General features: G+C 42.9%; 1 protein-coding gene across 1 annotated transcript in view; it reads left to right on the plus strand.

The window, feature by feature from the left end:
- MERTK (MER proto-oncogene, tyrosine kinase) overlaps positions 1–23,949 on the plus strand; it is an 89,455-nt gene extending 65,506 nt beyond the window's left edge. The window contains exons 10-19 of the mRNA XM_031441245.2: positions 152–305; positions 5,223–5,308; positions 6,884–6,979; positions 7,862–7,942; positions 10,872–10,964; positions 12,324–12,442; positions 16,568–16,677; positions 18,199–18,358; positions 19,013–19,149; positions 21,678–23,949. Coding sequence (XP_031297105.2) covers positions 152–305; positions 5,223–5,308; positions 6,884–6,979; positions 7,862–7,942; positions 10,872–10,964; positions 12,324–12,442; positions 16,568–16,677; positions 18,199–18,358; positions 19,013–19,149; positions 21,678–22,191 — 1,550 coding nt within the window. The 3' untranslated portion in view covers positions 22,192–23,949. The remainder of the gene's footprint in view (positions 1–151; positions 306–5,222; positions 5,309–6,883; positions 6,980–7,861; positions 7,943–10,871; positions 10,965–12,323; positions 12,443–16,567; positions 16,678–18,198; positions 18,359–19,012; positions 19,150–21,677) is intronic.
- The last annotated feature ends 985 nt before the right edge of the window (positions 23,950–24,934 follow it).

The raw sequence follows: 24,934 nt of genomic DNA on the forward strand, positions 1-24,934 counted from the left end.
TGTTTCTTCTGTATTTCAGATCCCAAAGAGATGTTTTGAGTTGATTCTATTGGTAATTTACCAAAGAAGCCACCGTTTACAAGCCAACATTTCTTCTGTATTTCAGATCCCAAAGGGATGTTTCGAGTTGATTCTGTTGGTATTTTTCCAGGTTTGATAGATTTTGCCCCCTCGTCCACCCCAGCGCCTGGCAATGCAGATCCTGTGCTCATCATCCTTGGCTGCTTCTGTGGATTCATTCTGATGGGGTTGGTTTTGTACATTTCTCTGGCCATCAGGAAGAGACTCCAGGAGACAAAGTTTGGGTAAGTTTCCCAGTTTAAAATGTGTTGCTCAGTGGCATTGCTCAGGCTCCTGTGCCGAGCAGTCGCGCCTTTCCCGCTGGCCTAGCTCCTCACATGGTACCGGCTGGGTCCCTGTCTTATGTGCGCCCTGGGGGCAGGCAGCTTCCTTACGTAGGCCAGCACTACAAAGGCAGCCAACAGTGAAAGCCGGCCTTGAAAGGGGCTCATTTACAGGAAACGGAATCAATAGACCTTCGCTGCTCAAACTGGGTCGCTGTTAAATGAGGATTTTTTTAAAAAGAATTCATTTAGAAATAATCCTAATTATTAAAAAACGAAACAAAATAAATTAAATATATGCATAGATAAAAATACTGGAAGTCAATTCACCCAAACATTAGCAATTCTGGATGATATAATCGTGGGTGAATCTGTGTTTTCTTTTTTTATTATTATCTTTGTTTTGCTTTTTTTGTTGTTTGTTTTTTTGGTGGGGAAGGTAATTAGGTTTGTTTATTTTCAGTGGAGGCACTGGAGATTGAACCCAGGACCTTGTACACTGTACCACCGAGCTATACCCTCTCCTCTACCCATGTTTTCTTTTTTTAACTGTATTTTATACGTTTTCTGTTATTTTTCTAATAGAGAAAAACTTTAGATTTTCACATTCAAATTTAAGAGAAGGCCTTTTTCTTATTTTCTCTGCATCTGGCTTTTATAACCAAAGAGTAGTTAAATATCAACAAAAATGAGAAGCTGTATTAGAAGAAACTGTGAAAAGGCTGTGTGTGTGTGTTGTTCCTGGAACTCAGTCTTCTACCGCCGTGCCTCTGCAGTGAGCTTGGATTTCCATGAACCCCAGTTCATCACTTCTGGGGTGGAGGAAGCATATTGCACGAGACAGGTTGTTGACAGCTCGGAACAGGACAGTGAGGGAGGGTGGGTGGCTATGTTTTGGAGGGAGTCAAGCTACCCCTCTCCCTGCTCCACCTAAGATGCTATTACAACGTTCCACTCACTCCAGAACTTTCCGCAGGCATGGGGAGGGAGCGGCAGAGTGGGGACTAGCCTGCCCTGGGTTTGTGTCCATTCCAGTCTTGGGGGTCAAGTACCCACAGCACTTACAACTCCATCCTTGTGATTTATATCTTAGCATTTGAATTCTAAGAATGACTATTTTGAAGACGTGGACAAGGGATTAAGAGGTACAAACTATATGTGTAAAATAAATAAGCTATAAGAATATATTGTACAGCACAGGAAAATCTAGCTAATATTTTATAACTATAAATGGAGTACAATCTATAAAATTTTTGAATCATTGTGTTGTACACCTAAAACTAATATTGTAAATCAACTATACCTCAATAAAATAAACAAACAAATGAAAGTAGAGTAGTAGACAAAATCTGATCTAAATCTTGACCACAGAGGTGACTAAAATATATCCCAGGGTCTAGGTATAGCATGTGGTCTCTTTATGAAACAGTTTTTGAAAGCCTCTGCAGAAGTTGCCAGAATAGCTCATTAATATGTATTAAAGGCTTCCACTGTGGTAACCTGGATACAATGGTGAACAAAAGCAGGCACTACTCCCACTTTTGTGGGGCTCAGAGTTAATGTGGAATCAGGCAGTAATCACACAAGTCAATATAAAATGACAACTGTGGTAAGTTCTATATAAAAGGACCTGTAAGAATGTATAACAGGAGAGTTTGAATGCATTAAGAAAGTCAGGAACAGCTTCCCTGCAGAGCTGGCACCTGAGCTAAAATCTGAAGAAAGAGCAGGTATTAATTAGGTTAGAGAAAGGGGAAGAGCATTCCAGCCAGAAAGAGCAGAATATGCAAAGGCCCTGTGGTAGCAGGAAGCCTGGCATACAGAGGGGAAAGCACTGGACTGGAAGATAGGATATCTGGATTCCAGCATTAACTCTGTCACTTCAACAATTATTTTGACTTTTCCAGGCTTCCTTTGTATGATCTATCTCTAAGTGGCCTCCTAGGTCATTACCAGTTCTAATTGCTATGATGCTAAATTGAATCTTTTGGGCCCAGTCCATAATTAAGAGGTGCTAAATCTATGATGCTAATATCCTTAAGAATTAGTGGCAGAAGGCAGTTTGTGTCATCAACTAGGAATTCATGGTTATCATTGAAACAATAATTGATATAGAATGATTCATAGATATACTTTCTTGAGACCACGTTGAACATAGGCTCAGTAAAGACAGAACCAAGAAAATGATGGCCAAAGCTTGATTGGTCCTGAGCTCCCAGGGGCCCAGGTAAGGGCTCTAGGTTGTGCAGCTGAGATAATCCTGGAGGGGTGGGTGCAGTACAAAAGGAAGCTCCTTTGTCTTTTGAGACTTGCAAAGAGTTTAGGAACAGCGTGTAACAATGCTATCCTTCCCAGTCTTCAGAAATTCAGTACCCTTCTGCGTCTTCCAAAGTCTCCTCTTGGCACCCTCCTTTCTTGCTTTCCTTTAGGAGGAAATTAATATCTTTTAGGACATTCAATGTTGTGGAAATATTTTGATTTTGATTTTAAAATACATTAACGTCAAAGTTCTGGAATGAGATCCCATCCACAATAGCATGAAAATCATAACATTCCTAAGAATAAAATACATGTGCAAGAACTTCATGGAAAAAGTTATTAAACTTTACCAACACTGCAGAAGAAAACTTAAATAAATGGAGAGATGTGTACCATGTTCATGGATGGGAAGGCTCGTTTTGTCAAGAGATCACATTTCCCCAAGTTAACCATCAATTCAGTATAATCATTATCTCAATTGCTGCAGGTTGTTGATAAAAGCTGAATATTTATCTTGAAGGGTAAATCAGCAGAAAGAGCTGAGACAGTTTTGAAATACACAAAGTTTGGGTGGAGAAGGCTAGTCCTATTAGGCATAAAAACATATTTAGTGATTGGAACAGTAATGTATTGTTGCAAGCAGAAAGAATGCAGTCTGTGGACATCACAGGGTGCCCATATGTTGGTGGGAATGTACAATGAAGATCTTTATTTCAAATCTGTGGAGAAAGGAAAGAATGTTCAAAAAACAGACCCTAACCTAGGCATTGGATGGAGAGATGGACAAGACAGACACGGGGTTGCCCACAGGTAGCTTACAGTCTTACAGTTAAGAAATGCAGAAGAAAATGTCCCATGTGAAATGTCCCATTCCTATCAGTTGGGCCTCCACTAACTCATGGTTCCATAGAACCCAAAGGCTTATCACCAAAATAGACCTCAGATTCAACCCTAGCTATAAAAGTTGGGGAAAGTTTGAGGTTGAACATTTTAGAATTTACCAAAAAGTGGGTCTGCCAGGTACAGCAAATCTATTAACAAGATTACAGTACAATTTCAGATATTTAGGAATGAAATTATCTCTGGGAACCATTAAGCTCAGCAGAAGCTTAAAACAAGTGAAAGTTTGATCACAGATTATTTTTATCCTGAAGTCAGTTCCCATGGGTCTTCACCACAAAACCCTATTCATTTGTTCATTTTATATAAGCACCTTTCATTTGTTCACTTTTTAAATGAGAAGAGCTTTATTTTCTACTTATACAAATAACATTCTTACAGTTTTTTAAATTTATATAGAAGAGACAAAAGTAGAAAATGAAATCCATCTGTAACTCTAGGGTTTATACATGGTCTGATTGCTATTTTGGCATAAATCCTTCCAAATTCTTTGCTTTTGCATACATATATATTATTTTTTTAAATGTGTTCTCTCTTTTAAAATAATCTATATACCCAAGGTAAAGTGAGGTAAAGTCTATAATTTATACTAATTCATAATACTCCCCCACCAATTAGTCTAAAACAGTGACTAAATGGATTTTTTTAAATAGACTTATGTTTTTAGAAAAGTTTTAAATTTTCAGAAAAATTGAGAAGAGACTTTCCATATGCCAGGGTCTCCTGTTATTAACATTTTACATTCATATGATATATTTGCTACAGTCAGTCAAACAATATCAATATAGTATCATTAACTAAAGTCTATACTTTATTCAGATTTCCTTTGTTTTTACCTAATACTCCATTTCTGTTCTGGGGTCCTATCTGGGACCCCCACATTACATTTTGTTGTCCTGTCTCCTTAGGCTCTTCTTGGCCATGGCAGTTTCCCAGACTTTGTTTTGATGAACTTGATAGGTCAGATATTTTGTGGGATGCCCTCTCTTGGAAGGTGTGTGCCGTTCTGCTCATGATTACTCCGGGGTTGTGGGTTATTGAGAGGAAGACCACAGAGGTCAAGTATCATCTTCCTCCCACTGCATCAACGGTACATACTCTTGGTGTGATTTATCCCTGTTGACGTTGATCTTGGTCACCAAGCTGTGGTGCTGTTTGCCAGGTTTCTCTGCATAGTACTTTTTTCTCCTTTTCCATGATGGACTCTGGGGAAGCAAGTCAGTCTGTGAAGCTCACACTTACAGGGTAAGGAGTTACGCTCCCCCTACCTCTTAAGGACAGAGTATGGAATTCTTCTGCACAGGAGATTTGTCTCTTTTCCATTTATTTATTTATTCAGTCATATGTGTTTCTGTGCACTTTTATATATACACACACGCACATACACATACATCAGTCTGGACTCATGAATATTCATTTTATAATGAATGGATTATAATCCAGTACAACGTTAACGTGTTGCTCAGAGTGTTACAGCTTTGGCCGTTGGGAGCCTATCAGTTGCTCTATGCTCTCGAAAGTTCATAGGCAGAGTTGCGATATTGACAGGTAAGCCTACAGTGGATCTAAGGCAAGAAACCTGTTTGTCCCAGAGGGAAGTGTTTCTGTCCTGGAAGAGCCCTTTTAGCAGCCAGCAGCTTAGTAGCGTCTTGTGGAATCAGCACCAGCCTCCGTAGCCCTGTTCTTCTTGTGCGAGACATCTGTTCTCATTGCCCCCAGGAGCGCCTTCACAGAGGAGGATTCGGAATTAGTCGTCAGCTATATAGCAAAGAAGTCCTTCGGTCGGCGAGCCATCGAACTCACCTGTAAGTTGGCTTTCATTTCTCTTTCTTGGCAAAACTTAAAATAGTTGAGAGAGCAGAAGGAACCACAGATTAATTGATGAGTTTCTGACAAAAGCCAAAGGAGTTGAAGGATATTTTTAATGTGCAAAATGTCTTCAGAAACCAACAAGGAGAGGGTCAGACATGGCCATGGCTTCCCAGCCGGCCAGTTTACTGGAAATATGGAGCTGGACCTGTGATGAAGTGACCGGGGTTAAGGACTCCTAATACCACGAGCAGAGGGAAGAAGGAACTCTCGGGGTGAGAGGAGATGCGGGTAGAGGTCAGGGATTTAAAGGAAACAGCAAAACAGCTGTCATCATCTTAGAGCTTATTTCCTCTTGTTTCCTGGCAACCAATTTAGAGAACAATTTGCTAACATACTTTGTGACAATTATGGTTTGAGTTTTTGCTGAATCAGAGAGCAGGAACTCTTTTAGTTTGAAGAATGAGAATAAACAGACAGTTACGTTCTTGAAGAATTTCAGAAAGAGTGTAGAAAGTGTGTGAATATTATCAAATTTGGGGTTCTGGGTGTTTGCCAAAAACCAGCAACAAACAACAACAAATAAAAATGAAGGTGATGGAAGACAGGTTGCTGTGAAACAAAAACTCACTAGATGTGGTGTGTTCTTAATTTCTTTACTTCCCCAATCTGGAAGTTTTTGATTTTTAGATGTCTATTCTTGCATTTAGTCTATTCTTGCATCCTTCATTTAGACTGTTTTCTATACTTAACTGGAGGACCATTTGGGTAAAGCTTTTTCACAAAGAGCTAATGTATTCTTTCTAATTATCCACATTTTTTTTTCCTTTCCAAGTTTCATTCATTCCCTAACCACGGCACAAACTGAATCATTAGTCATATGATTATTGAATTCATCTCCCTCTCCGGGTTAATACCTCTTACTGATAACACCGATTGTCAGTGTGTTATATCTACACCTTCTTAGAGAAAAATCTTAACTTTCAATACCTCCCCTCCACCCCACCACCAAGTACTCAACTGAACACTTTCTATGCCATTGTAATGACGGTCCACATACCATACATAAAATAAACTGTAGCTTGTTCTCTGAATGTTTCCTGTGGATTCTGTGCCACCTTCCCTGGCATAGGGGAGAGCAGAGGAGGGCAGGGGAGGTGTCCTGATGGCTTTTTTGTTTGCTGTTAGTTAGAGGGATAATAGTGAACACTCCACAGGGAAGAATATCGACTTAACCTTCCTCACTCCTTTGAGTCAAGGGCAAACCTCCCTGGCATGAATCTGATTGCCACCTGCTGCCGCCGCCACCTAATGGAAGGAGAAATAGGGTTCTGATTTCTTTAATCCTTCAGAATTAATCTTGCCCCGAAGGATTCATTTTACTTACTTGAGTCATAGTAGCATTCAGTGTGGTATTTTACCACTGGCATTTATTTTGCCGGGAGAGCTATGGGTGTAAAGTGAGAAAAATGCTTGAACGATTTTATAGGTCTTTATGTATAACTTTAATTAGACCCACACGAAAGGAAGCGCACTGACAGCTCATATATATTCTGTCACTCCTGTTACAGTACACAGCTTGGGAGTCAGCGAGGAGCTGCAAAATAAGCTAGAAGATGTCGTGATTGACAGGAACCTTTTAATTCTTGGAAAAATTCTGGGCGAAGGTAAGCAGTTTAATTCTTTTAAAATGTGAGTACAAAGGTACACAGTTTACTGTAATTATTAAATATATATATATATTTATTAAATAAAATGCCGTTCTGTGACTTTAAGTAATAATGCGAATAGTTCTATTTTATACCTTTTAAAACGAAAAAGGAAATAGTGGTTTTGGAAACTCAGATTTGGCGTATGAAAAGGGCTTCTACAGAGCCCAACAAACAGCCTGAAAACTCTTGAAAAATGTTAATTCCTTTCCTTCATTAAAAAGCATGCAATCATTGATCAGCTTCCTATATACTTTATTTTATTTTTTCCAGTTTTATTTATTTTTTATTTTTTGGTAGTGGGAGGGAGGTAATTAGGTTTATTTAGTTATTTATTTTTAGGGGAGGTCCTGGGGATTGAACCCAGGACCTCGTACATGCTAAGCATGAGCTCTAATGCTTGAGCTATCCCCTTTCCTCTACATATTTTAAATTTATTCCTGTAGTTCTTCAGTTTACTATCCTTGGCACCTTCCTAGTTAAATAGGAGCAGAGGTGAAAAAATATGTATTTGATTTGTCAAAATGATCTTAGGGTGAATGATGACACTATTAAGAGTCTGTACTTGGTGAAAGTCAGTAACAATTTCCATGTTGTCTTGTAAGTTTCTTCGATCAGTTATGATGCTTAATAAAGTGATGAGCTGAGCTAAGTCCGAGCCAACCAAGCTCGTGACAGATGAGCAGGAGGCTGACGCACAGCCTGTGCCCTGGGTGTACGAGTGTGGGTGGCCTGGGCCCCTCCGGGGCCACGTGCAAACAGCAGCTCTGGCGCCATCTCGTTTCTGTGGGCAGGAGAGATTTTGCACAAGGTCAACATTGATGTTGTTTTACTTCACAGGAGAGTTCGGGTCTGTCGTGGAAGGAGATCTTAATCAGCAAGACGGGACCTCGCAGAAGGTGGCGGTGAAAACTATGAAGTGTGAGTTATCCCTGGTTGAACCCATTCTTCCAGGGGTGGGCAGCTGCTTCAGCACCTCGTGCTCCGTCAGGCCAGTGATGGATGATGGAGTTCATGTGTCGTAATCTCAGTCACTGATGGGTTTAAAAGGCCATGAAGAACTGTCAGGTCACAGAGGGAAAGATACTGGATTGAGCTCCTCATACCTGCATTTTATAGCTGAAGTTTTCATTTAAATATAAAAAGGAATCATAATAACCAGTCAGTCAGGTGGGCTGGTGCTTTTTGCTTTTTAGAGGCGTTCTATGTATGTAATCACGGCCAATATGTATGTAGTTCTTACTGTGTGCCAAAGGACACTGCAGCCATGCCCACCTTTCACCAGTACAGCAGGAACGGGAAATCCATAAGACTAGGAAGTAGGTTTATCAAGTATTCTCCCCCAGAGACTGAGAAAACCCGAAGTTGGAATACTCACTGGGGCTGAACCCAACAGGGAGCTGAATCCAGGTGCTGAGCCACACTCAGCTCCGTTCCTCCCTCTCGCCTGGTTTTATTAACCTCACAGTGTGCCCACAGGTAGGCTCCTTCCCACATCCCACTCACCGCGTAGGTTCAGGGGCCCTAGAGAAAGGAGCTGGGCCTGGAACCTGTTTCCTCTCTGGCCTCCGCTCTGCTGTTCTTTAATTTGATTAGAATAACTTGCATATGAATTGCATCTGAGCTAATTATCAGAGACTGAAAGCCAGTCTCTGGCCTCCGAATCCCAGGCTTATCTACATTTGCCTGGAAGGGGGTTGGTCCCTGAGAGAGGGGTTTGCCCACCCACCTGGTCCTTTGGGGCAGAAGCAATAGTGAGGGCAAAGCTGGCAGACACTTTGCAGGTCTACAGAATTTCTTTTCTTAAATTTGCTTTTATCGGAAAATTAGTACGTATTAAGCCCATAGGATGTATAGACATTGCGCTCGATGCTCTCACATGTGATTTCAGTCAATACTTCCATCCTTTTAAAGGAGATTTTCTAAGGCACGCCTAGCTTCAGGTTTGATTTTAACTGTGGTGAAATACACATGACATAAAATACACCATCCTAACCATCTTTTAAGTGTATGGCTCAGTGGCGTTCAGTACCTTCACGTTGTTGTGCCAGATGAACTTATTTACAGAAAGGAAACTGACTCAGAGACATAGAAAACAAACTTACGGTTACCAAGGGGTCAAACCGGGGCAGCCAGGAGGGGTAATACAGGGATTTGGGATTAGCAGATATAACCTACTATATATAAAATAGATAAACAAGGTCCTACTATATAGCACAGAGAACTGTATTCAATATCTTGTAATAAACCATAATGGAAAGGAATATGAAAAAGAATATGTGCATAGCTATGTGTATAACTGAGTCACTTTGCTGTACACCAGAAATGAACACAACATTGTCAATCAACTACACTTCAGTTAAAAAACATATGAATCCACATTGTTGTGCAACCATCAGCACCATCCATCCATCTCCAGAGCTCTTTTCATTTTGCAAAACTGAATCTCTGTACCCATGAAACAACATCCCACCTCCTGCCCCTGGCAGCCACCGTCCTACTTTCTTTATGAATTTAACTCCTCTAAGTACCTCATAAAAGTGGAAGCATCCAGTATTTGCCCTCTTGTGACTGGCTTATTTCACTTAGCATAATACAGAACTTTAAATGTTTCTTTAAGTTGGCTTCTTTCCAAAAACTTAGTATGAAAGCGTATCTAGTTCACGTGGGGTGATTGAGCAACCAGACTTGCCAGAAATGTGCTGAGAGAAGCATGTGTTCTTTCTTTTTTTTTTAAGGCAAAAATAATTGCAACAGATAGGTTGGATTGGATTTTAGGGTTTTGTTTTTTTTTTTTTTTTGGCTAATATATTTAATTTTTTTATTTTTAGAGCAATTTTAGGTTTATAGGAAAATTGGACAAAAAGTACAGAGTTCCCTATGCCCCCTCCCCTCACATAGTCTCCCCTATTATCAACATCATGCCTGGGTGTGGTACATTTTTTATACTGGATGAAGTCTTACTGATACGTTATTAACTGAAATCCATAGGTTATATTAGGGTTCACCTTGTATTGTACGTTCTGTGGGTTTTGACTAATGTCCTACGTCCACCATAACAGTGTCATACAGAAGTTTCATCATCCTAAAATCCCACACACCACCTATTTTTATTTATTTACTTATTGAAGTATAGCTGATTTACAATGTTGTGCTAGTTTCTGGTGTACAGGAAAGTGATATATATATTCTTTTTCTTATTCTTTTCCATTATGGTTTATTACAGGATATTGAGTATAGTTCCCTGTGCTATACAGTAGGACCTTCTTGTTTATCTGTTTTATATACAGCAGTTTGTATCTGCTAATCTAAAACTCCTAATTTATCCCTCCCCCATTTCCTTTCTCCTTTGGTAACCATGTTTTCTATCTGTGAGTCTGTTTCTGTTTTGTAAATAAGTTCATTTGTGTCCCATTTTAGATTCCACATATAAGTGATATCCTATATTTTTTCTTTCTCTGTTTCATTTACTTCGTCTAGTGTGATAATCTCCAAGTTCACCCATGTTGCTGCAAATGGCATTATTTCACTCTTTTTGATGGCTGAGTAGTATTTCATTGTGTATATATTGTGTATATGTACCACATTTTCTTTATCCAGTCATCTGTCGATGGACATTTGGGTTGCTTTCGTGACTTGGCTATTATAGACAGTGCTGCTCTGAACACTAAGGCACCACCTCTTCATCCCTCCCCTGCACCAGAACCTAACAGCCACTCATCTCTTTACTGTCTATGATAGTTTTGCCTTTTCCTCATTTTACGTGTAGAGAACAGAATTGCTATTTCCTCCCCTCTCCCCTTCACCGAGTAAATTATTCATGCCTCACATTTTCTGTCTTTTCTTTTAGTGGACAACTTTTCACAGCGAGAGATTGAGGAGTTTCTCAGCGAGGCTGCGTGCATGAAAGACTTTAACCACCCAAACGTCATCCGACTGCTCGGTACCTCAGAGAAATGCGGGACTGGGGGGCTGGGGGGGGATCTGCTGATCCACTCTGTGCCAAAAGAAAAATCTCTGGGGCAGATAAGTTTTACACTTTGTATAATCCCAAAGTAATTCATAGCATTGGGTTTTTCACCCAAAGGACTTCTTACAGTTATGTTTTCTGAGGCTAAGCACAAAAATGGGCCTGCATTTCCTGGGCACTGGTGGGCTGAGGGACATTCAGTGTCCACAGAGTTCTAGGTGACTGTGGAGTAAAAGAGCCCCCAGTTTACTCAAAGGCAAGACACGAAAGCTGATCATGCTATAGTATTTATTGATTTAAGTTAATTAAATACCAGTGGGGTAAGGCCGAAAGTAGACAAATTCCACAGACCGTCTTTGAGAAACAATTTGTTAACATACTTTCAAGTACGGATTTCTTGGGATCTACACTGACAGTTTTATGGGACTTGATTTAATTGAGGCAGCGACTGAACAGTCAGAATCTGGTTTTGTGGCACCAGTAGCTAAAAAATACAAAATAGAGATCAGATATCAAGTGGTTGCTGTGTGATCCTTTTCCAAGAGGAAAGAGGGACCTAAAAGTAAATTGAATATTCTGCCAACGTTTTTGTTTGTTTGTTTGCTTGCTGTCCTGTGACTTGATAAATGCTAAATTCTTTGGGGAACTTGCAGTTTTCTTGTGACACTGCAGAGAGATGTGAAAACTTACGTTTGAAGACAATATTATATCAAAGAAACTGCTGTTACTCATTTGCAACTATTAACTTCAGCAGATTCTGAGAACAATGGTGCTTTGTAATTGTAGCACGATGTGCATGAGCTTTGTAAGCCGGATCTCAGGTGACAGACAGGCTCTGATCCTAGCATCCATGGCAAACGGTGCTGAGCTCCTCCTGTGTATAACTGTTAACATTTAGAGACATGGGTCTCACCTCTTGGCCCTCAGAATTCTACTGATCATTTTAAGCATTTGTTTGCAGGGGATTTCTTCGTATGATTAACTATTTAACCATCACACAAAACTAGTTTGCCCTTGAATTCTACCGCAGTCACTTCCCCTCACCTAGACTCAGAATAAACACTTCAGGGGGGTTTAGATGGTTATATTTGGTATCGATTAATTTTTGAGAGATTTCATGCAAAGATTGGCACTAATCTGAAAGAAAAAAAATAACCATGCGGTGGACTCAGTGTGTGTTCCATATTCTAAAACACAGTGTGTGAGCTATGAGTGTTTTTTTTAACTGTGTTGAGAGCACATGGTTTTAATTTGGCCAGGGGTCCTGCAGTGCTTTTTCTGGTCACTGGTAACAAGGGCTCTTTGTTACTCTTTCTCTGGTTTTAATTCCAGGTGTGTGTATAGAAATGAGCCCTCAAGGTATCCCCAAGCCCATGGTGATCTTACCCTTCATGAAATATGGGGATCTGCACACCTACTTACTCTATTCCCGGCTGGACACGGGACCAAAGGTAATTAATCACCCAGCTGCATTGCCTCTGAGCAGTTCCTGGGGCTCACGTGACAGGGCCTGGACAACCTCAGCGTGGGTTTTATTATTCCCATTTTATGGAGGGTGGAGCCAGCTGGGAGTGGAGCCAGTGGGCCCCGGGTGCTGTCAGAGTGGCCCCTTTCCTGCAAAGTCTCCTCTCTGACCTTGTTCCCTGTGAAATCACTGGATGCCGGATCCGTCTCGGTTCCCAGGAGGAAGCTGCATTGAGTTATTTCTCAGAGACCTTGATGGGGAGTAGGCTGCAACCGTCTTTCTCTTCATCCGGAGCCCCTTCCATCCTCAGAATCAGAAAGCGTGTTGGGAATTGGTGGGCCAGCCTGCCTTCCTTCCGCAGTGCCCCTGAGCGGAGCGGTGACCCCGCAGGGCAAACCCCGCCCCCAGCACAGAGAAGCCGAAGGGGAATGGGCCCAGCCCCACCCCCGCCACCACAGGTGGTGGAAAGAGTCGTGATGGTGATGAGGGGCCTGCATGGGAAGGGTCCTCATCCAAAATTCAGGTGAACCAGTTAAAACAGCCATTCATTTAAAATTTGGCCGGACAGTTGGAAAAAACATGAAACCTGAGACCCAATTTAAGGTGAACGTTTTCTGGAACCTTCTTTTCTGTGTCTTGCTGTCCCTGTGGGCGGCTTATGCCTGTGTGTTATGGGCAGGCCAGGCTGCGTTCGCTTTTCTTTTTCTTGCACGTGTTCTGTTCTTTCCAGGGAAGGTGTAAGGGGCCTAAGCAGGAGAGAGAGCCCCTTTCTTTGTCTCGCGCCCCCTGCGCTCCTGGGCTCACACGTGTGTTCTTCGTGGCTTCTTTTAAGTCTTCCACCAGCGCAAGTACTAACCAGAGACAGGAAACTGCAGCCACATCACAGAGCTGTTATGTCGCTGAGGCTCCTCCAAAGAGGTGAAGGGCCTACCCCAGTTGTTGAGCTTGGAGAGTTCTGTTTATATTCTAGATACAATGCCTTTGCTGAATACGTGACTTGCAAAGATTTTTCTCCCAGTTTGTAGCTTGTCTTTGTGTTCTCTTAACAAGAGCCAAAATTTTGCATTTTGATGAAGTGCAGTTCATCAGGTTTTGTCTTTTATGGATGACACTTTTGCCATCATGTCTAAGAACTCTTTGCCTAACCCCCTTTTTAAAAGACTTTTCTCCTATATTTTCTTCGAAAAATTTTGCAGCATTACATGTTACATGTAAATCTGTGACCCATTTTGCATTAATTTTTGTATAAGGTGTGAAATTTAGTTTGTTGCTTTTTTTGCATGTAGATGACCAGCATCATTTGCAAAACGACTGTCCTTAATCCATTCATTGCTTTCGCACCTTTGTCAAAAATCAGTTGTCTGTACATGTGTGGGTCCATTTCTGAGTTCTCTGTTCTGTTCCATTAAGCCATGCCCCATCCTTCACCCCTTCCACACTAGTTTTATTGTAAGTCTTAAAATCGAGTGGTGTGATTCCTCCAAATTTATCCGACTTTTTCAGAATTATCTTTGCTGTTCTGGTTTTGTTGCCCTTCCATATAAATTTTAGAATCAGTTTGTCTATGTCTGCCAAATGTACTGTTATCATCTCATGTTCCCTTGAACAAAACAACAAGTAAGGAAACAAGGACGGCATTTTACTGACTAATGAATAGTTTCTATTTGCAAAAACACAAGTATGTTTCTAATGGCCGAGCTGAAAGTCGCAAAACGTGTCATAGACAAACTGGAAAATCAAGCTTTTATGCAGATCTCTACTGCCTTATCAGTCAACTCCTTGGGAATAAATACCTTCTGTTCCTGCTAGGGGGGCCCAAGACCAGGTCTCGGTTACATAACTGGGCTTCCCCAGCAGGGCCTGGGCGCCATTCTGTCCTCCGTGTGAATCGCACCCCTGTTCTTCCGATCTGTGAACACAGGCCACCTTTCCATTTATTTAGAGAACGAATTTAATTCTTTTGTTCGGCAGTTATCAGAGTATACATTTTGCACTTCTTTTGTTAAATGTATTCCTAAGAACTTTGTTTCTGATTGTTTTGTAGATGAAGTTGTTTTCTTAATTTCACTTTCAGGCTGTTCATTGCTAGTGTGTAGAAGTACAATTGATTTTTTTTTTCTGATTTACATTCTTTTTTTTCTTTTTTTTTTTTTTTTTTTTACTGAAATATAGTCAGTTGCGATGTATCAATTTCTGGTATACAGCACGACGTCCCAGTCAGGCATATACATACATATATTGTTTTTATATTCTTTTTCATTAATGGTTATTGTAAGATATTGATATATTTCCCTGTGCTATACAGAAGAAACTTGTTTGTTTCTTTAATCTATTTTTATATATATAGTGCCTAACATTTGCACATCTCAAACTCCCAAATTTATCCCTTCCTACCCTCTTTCCCTCGGTAACCATAAGCTTGTTTACTATGTCTGTGAGTCTGTTTCTGTTTTGTAAATGAGTTCATAGTGTCCTTTTTTTTTTAAGATTCCACATATGAGTGATATCATATGGTATTTTTCTTTCTATTTCTGGCTTATTTCACTTAAAATGACAATCTCTAGGTCCATCCATGTTGCTGCAAATGGCATTATTTCATTCTTTTTTATGGCTGAGTAGTATTCCATACAATTGATTTTTTTGTTTTGTTTTGTTTTGTTTTGTTTGTATGTCAGTCAAGTATCCTGCTACCTTCTTAACTCATTTATTCCTTCTCTCACACAGTTTATCTTTTAAATGATTTTTGGTCACAGTCATAAGAATAATATAACTGTGCCTGAAAAGAACACAAATGAGTAATACCTGATATTCATTATACCTTCATGAATGTCAGCAGATTTGATACTTCTCAGCACCCGAATCTTTTTCTGGAAATTAGCATCCAGAAAATCAAATGCCCAAAATATACAAGACAGAATTTCATGCCTGATTTGCTTACATTTTTTTAAACCACTCCATTATGTAAGGGTAAAGGATAATTAAAGCATTTTATTATGTATACAGTCTGTGATTGACACGTGTCTTAGTTGGGAAATATAAATTATTAAAAATTCTGGGTCTTCCCGATACCACTTTGGAAGACTCATATGCCAAAGAGAATAAGCCATGACAAATCCAGTGCCTTGGGGAGACTGTATCATGGGTAGACCCATTTACGATTTCCAGGAACTTGGAAGCCCTTTTCTTTCAGGCTCTGACTGCACTGAAACACTGCGTTACTGCACAGAAGTCTTCATCAGTCATCATCCCCGTAATCAATCCCAACACAACAGGTTTTCTAACCCACCATCTGGTTTGATTTTTTACAACATAGAAAAAAACACTAGACTGTTCAGACTTATAGGAAGGCCCTAGAAAAACAAAAATGAAAATTCCCAATTACTTCCTGGTGCTATTTGGGTGCTGTGATGAGAGATAAAGACTGCCCTACTTTCTGTCCAGAACAAGAAAAGTATCTTTCAAAAAACTTCCAAGTAAAGTGATAGCAGATGTGGGGGCATAATTGGAAACAGCTCCTTCTCAGTGGGCTTTTTGCCATCAAAACATTAGACCCTCACATACATCCCTCCCCCACTGAGGCCAGACCACCCCTTTTTTTCCCTCTTTGCATATATGGGCACTCTGTCCTGCTGCCACTAAGAAGGATGCAAGAATCACATTTGACCTCATAACTTGTTTTATTTGGGGGTGGGGGGGTAGGTAATTAGGTCTATTTACTTATTTTTCTAGTGGAGGTACTGCAGCTTGAACCCAGGACCTCATGCATGCTAAGCATGCGCTCTGCCACTGAGCTATACCCTCCCCCCTTGACCTAATGACTTGTGAAAAGAATGTTACTCACTGTCAATACTTTTAAGAAACGGGGAGGATAAAATGTGATATTTGCCAAGAAGTTTTTGGATTTGTTGTTGTTTTTGTTTGTTTTTCATTCCTTTTTAAAACCTTGTTTGTGACATTCGTGATACGGAAATGAAAGATCTGTTTTGTTTCCTTGTTTGATGGCCACACCTCTGAGAAATAAAAACATCACTTTGCCCCTCGAAGGGAAGTCAACTTGCCTGGTTTTCTTTCGAAAAAATAATCTTTCTTTTTTGTTTCTTCCACCCTCTAGTACATTCCCCTGCAGACACTCTTGAAGTTCATGGTGGACATCGCTCAGGGAATGGAGTATCTGAGCAACAGGAATTTTCTTCATCGAGATTTGGCTGCTCGAAACTGCATGTAAGAGGCCTGGCCCTTCCTGGAGGTGGTTGGACCTTGTGGCGTTAGATATTTGGTGGCAGTGTCTGGGGAGGGGCTGCCAGGGAGAGAACTGGGGGTGGCGCATTGCAGTTACAGTATGGAGACGGGCTAGGTTTGGGAGGGGACAGTTTGTGTGGCTGACTCTGGAGGTGGGATTTCTACGGCTCTGACATATGACTGGGTTTTTGCTCAGGGGTTTTCACTACCTCTGCCTCCAAGAGTCGGTTTGGCCTCCAGAACTTTCCCTTGTGACTACTTGTTTCTTTTCAGCCAGCTAGGTGTAATCTCTGTGATCATTCCCCATTGCCATCAGCTAATGCGGACCCAGAGTTACATATAAGTCAGTTCATCATGAAGGCAGTAATGAAAATCATAAAGGTTTTGACCCTATGTTTTCACAATGCTACCTTGTGAAGAAGTTTTGTACTGATGACACCGAAACTGTCCTTTTGCAGCAGAGACATGGGCTCATATAAGGGCTTTGAACTTAAGCTCTCCCCATCTCTTCTGTCTGTTTCAACAGTGCCATGGTCAGCTGTAAATCTTCAAAAACAACAACTACTGCTTGATTTTACATTCACTACTGTAAGAAGAGGGAGCTCCTTATATACATATTGCTGTCGCTTGTTTCTCTTGGCTGGAGACGAGCCATGGGGCCTGTCCCCTCACTGCTCCTAACCAGCCCCGCCCCCTGGCCCTCTGTCACTTTCGCCTCATTTTTGAAAACCCAGAAGCGTCTTGTTTTTTGTTTTTTATTTGAATGATTTGTCTACCATGGAGGAAGAATTGTGAAAACCTTTTCTCTCCCTTAATATTTTCTTCATGTTTCTTCTGCCAGGTAGGGTGCCCACCTATCCAGTCTGCCTGGAACTGAGAGGTTTCCCAGGACATGGACTTTTAGTTTTAAAAGTCAGTGTCGGACAAACAGGGACAAGGTGGTCACCCTGCCTCCAGACCAGTCATCCCTCCTCCTCTTCTCCTTCTAGTCTAAGTTCTGTTTTAACAGCTTGACTATGAACGCAATTGTATTCCTTTAATTTTCCAGTTCATTCCTCAGGTACCCCCTGGCCATCTTAGCAGGAAGTCCAGTGTCCCCCCTCTTACAGCACATGCTTCCCCACCTCCGCCAACTGTCAGGAGGCTTACTTGGTCTCCAGACACCAGGCAGGAAGGCTGCTGGGGCTCTGGATGAGCCCCCCGGGGGCCCTGGCTTTGAGGGGCTCCTCCTCCCCTGCAGCAGCTCGGCTCCGTCCTCTGCGCACAGGCACCCTTGCCATCCAGATCCCCACACAGACCAGACAGGTGCAAGGTTATCACTCTTGGTTCCCCCTCACCTGCTCTACTCTTGGTTCCAAGAAAGACCCTCATGGGCTGATGGAGTCTGTATCTTTGGGTTCCTTATCGTGACTGCAGCTGCATGCGATGCAGACCTGTGACTTAAGGCTTTGCCTCTGAGGATCACTAAGCATGTGAACTTGCTCGCTCGCTCTCTCTCTGTAGGTTGCGAGATGACATGACTGTCTGCGTCGCGGACTTTGGCCTCTCTAAGAAGATTTACAGTGGCGATTACTATCGCCAAGGCCGCATCGCTAAGATGCCCGTGAAATGGATCGCCATAGAGAGTCTCGCGGATCGGGTTTACACAAGTAAAAGTGACGTGGTGCGTAGAGTTTTGATTCAGGGCCCCACACTGCTAAGATGAAGGGACACTGAAAGCAGTGACTTAAGTTGGTGCTGCAGATATCTTCTTCTTTGATAAACTGAGAATTGGGGCATATTCACATCTATTTTTTATTTATCCCTTCAGTTCACACTAGATTCTGGTGAACTATCCGGACATTCAGAGGATTTGCACAGACCCTTAATTTATTCCCACTTTTCTTTTCTACAGTATAGTGACTTATCGCCCGTAACTAAGATGCGTCGTATTCACATTAAATTAAATGAACTCACTCAAAGGCTCTTGGGAACCAAGATGCTACATCAGACGTGCTGTGTAACGATGCCCTTGACCACAGATTGGGAAAAGAAAACACTTGCCGACAACAGTGGGAAGAGCGGATTAAGCAGCACTGATGTGACAGAAGGCTTGATCGGCCTTTGTCAAATTTCCCAAACAGCTTTAGTAAAAACAGGGAACTGTGACGTTCCGACCCCACGTAATTGCCGTGTCAGGAGAGCAGAGTGTCTCAGACATAATTGTCCGCTTTGTGCCCGATCGTCAGGGCTCTGAGGCGATGACCTTTCCCAATGAAGAAGTCCATTCAGCCCTTCTGAAAAGACTTGCATCCTAATGTTGTCGCTTTGTCCTCAGTGGGCATTTGGCGTGACCATGTGGGAAATAGCCACACGAGGAATGACTCCCTATCCCGGAGTCCAGAATCACGAAATCTATGACTATCTGCTCCATGGCCACAGGCTGAAGCAGCCCGAGGACTGCCTGGATGAGCTGTGAGTCAGCTGCTCTGCATCACGGGGCACCCTGGGGATACACAGCCCCGGTGGGTGGGGGTGCACAGCCAGGCAGGTGGGGGCAGCAGGTGGCACATGCAGATATCCCGAGTCAGAAGCCTGTCCTGGTGCGGGAGGTGGCGTGTGCACATCTCCAGAGAGCCCGCACACGTTCCGAAGTTCTGTAAGTACCTCTAGGACGTACAGTCGGGCCTCCGGATCGGTGGATGCAGAATCCGTGGGTATGGAGAGCCAACAGTAAGGGGCTTGATCATCTTCAAGTGTTGGTATCTGCTGGGGGCATCTGGAACCAACCTGCCATGAAGACCGAGGGAGGACTGTCGATCTTTAGATAAATAGACTGACTTTATAATGTGTGAGGTACTTGTGTGATTCCCTGTTGTCTTTTGCTGCAGTCATGCTTCTTTTCTTGTGCTTCCAATGGAGGCACTGGGGATTGAACCCAGGACCTTGTGCATGCTAAGCATGAGCTCTACCACTGAGCTCTAGCCCGCACCCCATGCTTCTTCTTTTATTCAGTGTTTTAAATAAACCCAATCACGGGAATAGCTTGACTGAGGAAATTTAGAAATCCAAGCCAGTGACTCGGGACCACAGTGCACTTCCCGTCCCGATGGGCCCCCCTCCCTTCAGGGCGAGCAGTATGGGGAGAGGCCCAGGACCTGGATTCACACAGGCCAGGTTCTGCCTTCTCACCAGCCATGTGTGTGGCTATCACAACTGACTTGGCGTCTCCGTGCCTCGTGATCAGCCACCAAAAAAGTACAGTCACGTGTTCTTCAGAGAGGTATTGGGAGGGTTAACGAAGAAGTGTGTGGAGCCCTCAGCGGGCAGGGGGCACACACAGTAATGTCACATAATGGTGCCAGTTACTAACAGCACCACTGCAGACTGATACCCCTCCCAACACCTTGCTGACTTTTTAAAACTAATTTTTTAAAATTTCTTTTTAAATTTAATTAATTAATTTATTTATTTTTAAGCCAGTCTTTTTTTGGGGGGAAGGGGGTTATTAAGTTTTTATTTAATTTATTTATTTTCACGGAGGTAGTGGGGATTGAACCCAGGACCTCGTGCATGCTGAGCATGCACTCTACCCCTGAGCTATACCCTCCCCTCTAAGAATAATTTCTTGCGACATTGCCTCTAACTCGGTGATCTGATCCTTCCTAATGGTGAGTCTCTTCCCAACATAACAGGCGTCCTGGGCTTGGAGAGGGGCATTCTCATCACATTTAGCGGGAACATTTCAGGACAGTGGGACACGAGAGTGGGCCTTTGCAGCCCCCACCCCCACCCACTACACACACACACACACACACACATACACGCACTCTCAGAACTCACACTTGGGCCCTGCTTCCTAACCCTGATGAGAGGGCCTGGTCAGTTTGCACGTGGGCCTGCCAGATCCCATCCAAGCCAAACAGAAGGAAACTTTCTTGATCAGGGCTTCACCCTGCTTGGGGGTAGGTAGGTGGTGGTGGTGGTTATTGTGGTTTTAAATGTGTAACATGAAGAACAGAAACAAAACAAAGTAAGCCCTTTAAAAACATCGTGAAATCCTAATTAAATTAGAGCCGGAGTTTCACGGTAGCTGTTGAAAGGGCCACAGTAATGCAATGTTTGCTTCTGGAAATGAGGAAGTGATTTCCATCCAACAATATTGAATGAAGAGCATTGTTGCTGTTTCTTGGCTCCTGCTGGGCTCCGGGAGAAGTTGCAGTGATTATCTGGGGTCTTAGCAAGGGCTAAGCTGGGTCACATTGTGGTTTAGGTATTTTGCAGGGAGCCCAGACCAGGGAATGCTGAGTCGGTTTTCTGAGAGACTTTGTCAGTGAGAGTCGCAGCATCAGCAGTCGCCGGCGGCTGGGGAAGCCGAGCGAGCGGAGCTAGCAGCTCCGTGGTCCCCATACCCAGGCTGGCTCCTCATGCCTCGGGCTGGCAGGGGCTCTGGTGAACCAGGCCTGCTCCCCAGGTCCCCTCTTGGGTCTGGAGGCTGATGAACACCAGCATCCTCAGAAGAGGCCTCTGTGATTCCAGACGTGAGGCCTTTTCTTTTAAAAACGAGGCAGATACTTCTGACCTTCTCATCTGGGTTTGCCATTTAACCTGAGTTGAGATGAGCTGACTTCTGTGTTCAGTGGCCCCTTGGTCATTTTCAAGTCAACGCTAAGAAATACAGTGATGTCGGTGGACCCGATCTGACCCCTGGGCCATAGTTTGCCAACCTGTGAAGCAAAAGAAAAGACCTGAAATAGTCATTTTCAGCAAAGTTAGATGTAATGGCCACATGTGTCCTCTGTTCCTGGAGCACATTCCCACGGAACAGTTATAAAAGTGGAACAAATATTACATCACAGGGAAAACCTCAGTCATTTCCAAAAAGTAGAATTACTGCCGATTAAAATGTAGTCAAATCAAAGATGAGGGGAAAACAAGAGGCGAATTACGCTTAGGGTGCTGGGGGCCCTGGCAGGAGGTAACTCACTCTTCTTTGCTTGTAGGTATGAGATAATGCACTCTTGCTGGAGAGTTGAGCCCTTGGACCGACCCACCTTTTCCGTGTTGAGGCTGCAGCTCGAAAAGCTCTTGGAAAGTTTGCCTGCAGTTCAGGACAAAGCCGATGTCCTTTATATCAACACCCAGTTTCCGGAGAGCGGTGAGGGCCCGGCCGAGGGCTCGGCACTGGCTCAGCTGGACAAGAGCCTCGATCCTGGCTCCATCACTGCTTCCTGCATCCCTGGCGCTGCCGTCAGTGTGGTCACGGCGGAAGTACATGAGAACAGACCTCACGAGGGACGGTACATCCTGAACGGGGGCAGCGAGGGATGGGAGGATCAGGCTTCTGCCACCCCAGCGACGGGGACAGTGGGAAAGAACAGTGTGTTACCAGAGGACAGACCCGTAAGGAATGGGGTCTCCTGGTCCCAGTCCAGCACGCTGCCCTTGGGGAGCCCATCATCAGACGAACTTTTGTTTGCTGACGACTCCTCAGGAGACTCAGAAGTCCTCATGTGAGGGGAGCGGGGAGACATTCCCAAACCAAGGAAATTCCGCCTTAGAAGAATCCACGTACACTTGATGTTTTTGGTATTTGTCCTCCTTACCAAGTAAATGCTACGGCCCAAAAGCACCACGTGAATGTTGTCAAGTAAGTCATCGTTTAAAATACATAATATATATTTATTTAAAGAGAAAATATCTATATATATATGGTGGAAAGAGACAAAAGATTTTTCTATTTTAATAAAAGATGACTTAGCTCATGTCAGTGATCTCACAGATCTTAAAATTTAAGCTCTCACAGCCTCATCCCTACAGCAGTCCCTTGATGTTAACATTTGCACAAAGTTGTTTTTTTTTAAGGTTCTTTTCCTTTTTCGTGACTGTTAAATATTTGTAAAATGAAACGCCCTATTTGGCTTTGCTTCTGGTCTTAAGAAAAATCTGATACCCCTACATGAATCATGTATTTGATAAGCATGATTCATTTCATAGTGAAAGTTTTATAACTAATTAATTCTCTGATACGGCTTCCTAATAAAATATGAATGAGGAAGGATGTATTGTACTTACTTGAGATTTGGAAAGACATGGTCCCTGGCTGCCTCGGTGCCTTTGCAAAGGAGTTCCCTTGATGCTTGGCCCTCGAGATGAAACTGCTCTGACCATTCTTGGCTTTGTCTTTTGAAAAATATGGAAAAACCACTCTGGAGAGCCCAAAGATGAAGAACAACAACAAAAAAATATTAAAAGTGAAAAATACAATCTGAGTGGAAAGATTTCAAATAAATTGCAGAAGGGAGTCCAAGAGGTGAAGCCCTTTTCTGTGGGAAGGCGCGACTCGTGAGAGGGTGGGAGGGGGACTTGGGCAGTGGGCCGGGAGCAAGCTTAGAGTCAGAACCCCTGAGTTCATGCCCTGGCTCCACGGGGACATAACAGCCATCGCTGGTTGAGCACTTGTTACGTCTCAAGCACTTTATGTGAACTGTACGTCTCATCTGCACATCATTAATGTGGGTACCAGTGCCATCATCACACCTGGGCCAGAACACCGAGGAGGGAGAGGATGAGTAATCTGCTGCGACCCACATCTAGAGAGGGCTGGAGCCAGAATTCAGAACCAAGTCACCCAATTCTGGGTGGCTCTAAGCATATGATTTGGGGGTCTGTTCCAGAGCCTCCGACCTTTTCATGTTATTTAACAGTCACATAGATATCACTTACTATGTGGCCAGGCACGGCGCTCATTTAATCCACATAACAACCCTACCAGGTGGGTACTGTTATTATGTCCACTTCACAGATGGGCAGACTGAGGCAAGAGGAGGCTAACTTACTCTGCTAGTAAAGCAGTAGATGGATGCAGTCAGTTTCAGTGTTGAGCCCTCAGCCCTCAGGGCAGCCATGCAGGCCCAGGGCCACTGACATCCTCAGACCTGTTGCTTTTCACTTGTGAACAGCCTCACTCAAACCACCGCAGCCTGCAAGGATCAACATCTGCACTGGGCCCTCACAGCTTGGGTCCTGGTCCCCACTGCCAGTCCCAGTCCAGGGTGAACCAGCTCTACTCTTCTGTGGGGTACTCCAGACACGAAAGTTCTGAGTTAGGAAAGAATCTGCATTGTTACAAGAAAGGCCAGCATCATATTTAACCCGTGAAAGGAGGGGGAAGAAAAAGCTATTAGACCCTATAAAGATTATTTCTACTGTTGGAAATTTTTGAATGGTTGTCTAAAAATCAATAAAAATCAATAAAAAATGTTCTATCACCTACTTGTGCAAATAAAGTTTCTTGTTGATGATGACTGTTGAGAATGTGACTAGCTCACTGTGAAAGTCTTGGTCAGGAACTGCCTGACCAATTCAAGCTCAAAAACCCAAAAAGATACGTTCGCGTCTATAAGACGAGTAAGCAAATTGAAAGACGTACTTCGGAGTTTCATGTCCATTTAATATTAAATATCTGAATATGCTTTGTGTTTTATACTTCTAATTTTAATTACATAATATAAACAAATGTATCATGAGTAGTTCATTGAGTGCCCACAGCCCCGCAAACCCAGTGTCCTCAGTACTTGCCACATGGACTGAGGAGGGCTGGGAAGTCTAGGTCAGTTCTGCCCTAGAGAGAAAGCTGTGGCTTTTAGCTTTTTCTAAGACATTAGCAGAGAATTTCCCTTCATCCACCCCATGGCGATACACCAGGGCCTTGGGGGAATGGAACTTGACTGGTAGCACTTCCCAAACCAGCTTCCGTTTCCCAAGAGGAGAATGGAGCTGGACAACCTTTATTCAGACATTTAAAATCTCCTCGCTGAGACCATCGGAACCACTGTGTCCTTCTCTCAGCCACATTCGAATGTTTGAAAGTTTCTTTGTTTTTTGTTTGTCGGTGGGAATGGGGAGGTAATTGGGTTTTATTTTTAGAGGAGGGACTGGGGATTGAACCCAGGACCTCATGCATGCTAAGCATGCTCTCTATCACTTGACCTATACCCTCCCCCGAATGTTTGAAAGTTTCAAAAGATCTAACTTTCAGAGGAGTTGATCACTGGCAAACTGCTGCACAGTCTTCTGAGCACGAACTGAGAATATCCTCTCAAGTTCTCTTTTGTATAAACTCAAATTCCTTTTGTCAGTGGCTCTTACAGGCCAAAAAGTGGGGGAGAAAAACAAAAGAGGAGCAAGTCGGGTCATTCTCGTCAGCCTGGGTGGGACAGAGCTGGGGAGGGCAAGAGAAATAAACTAATTCCCAAAA

Source organism: Camelus dromedarius, chromosome 33 (assembly GCF_036321535.1).
Source record: "Camelus dromedarius isolate mCamDro1 chromosome 33, mCamDro1.pat, whole genome shotgun sequence".
In the NCBI taxonomy this organism is placed as follows: domain Eukaryota; kingdom Metazoa; phylum Chordata; class Mammalia; order Artiodactyla; family Camelidae; genus Camelus; species Camelus dromedarius.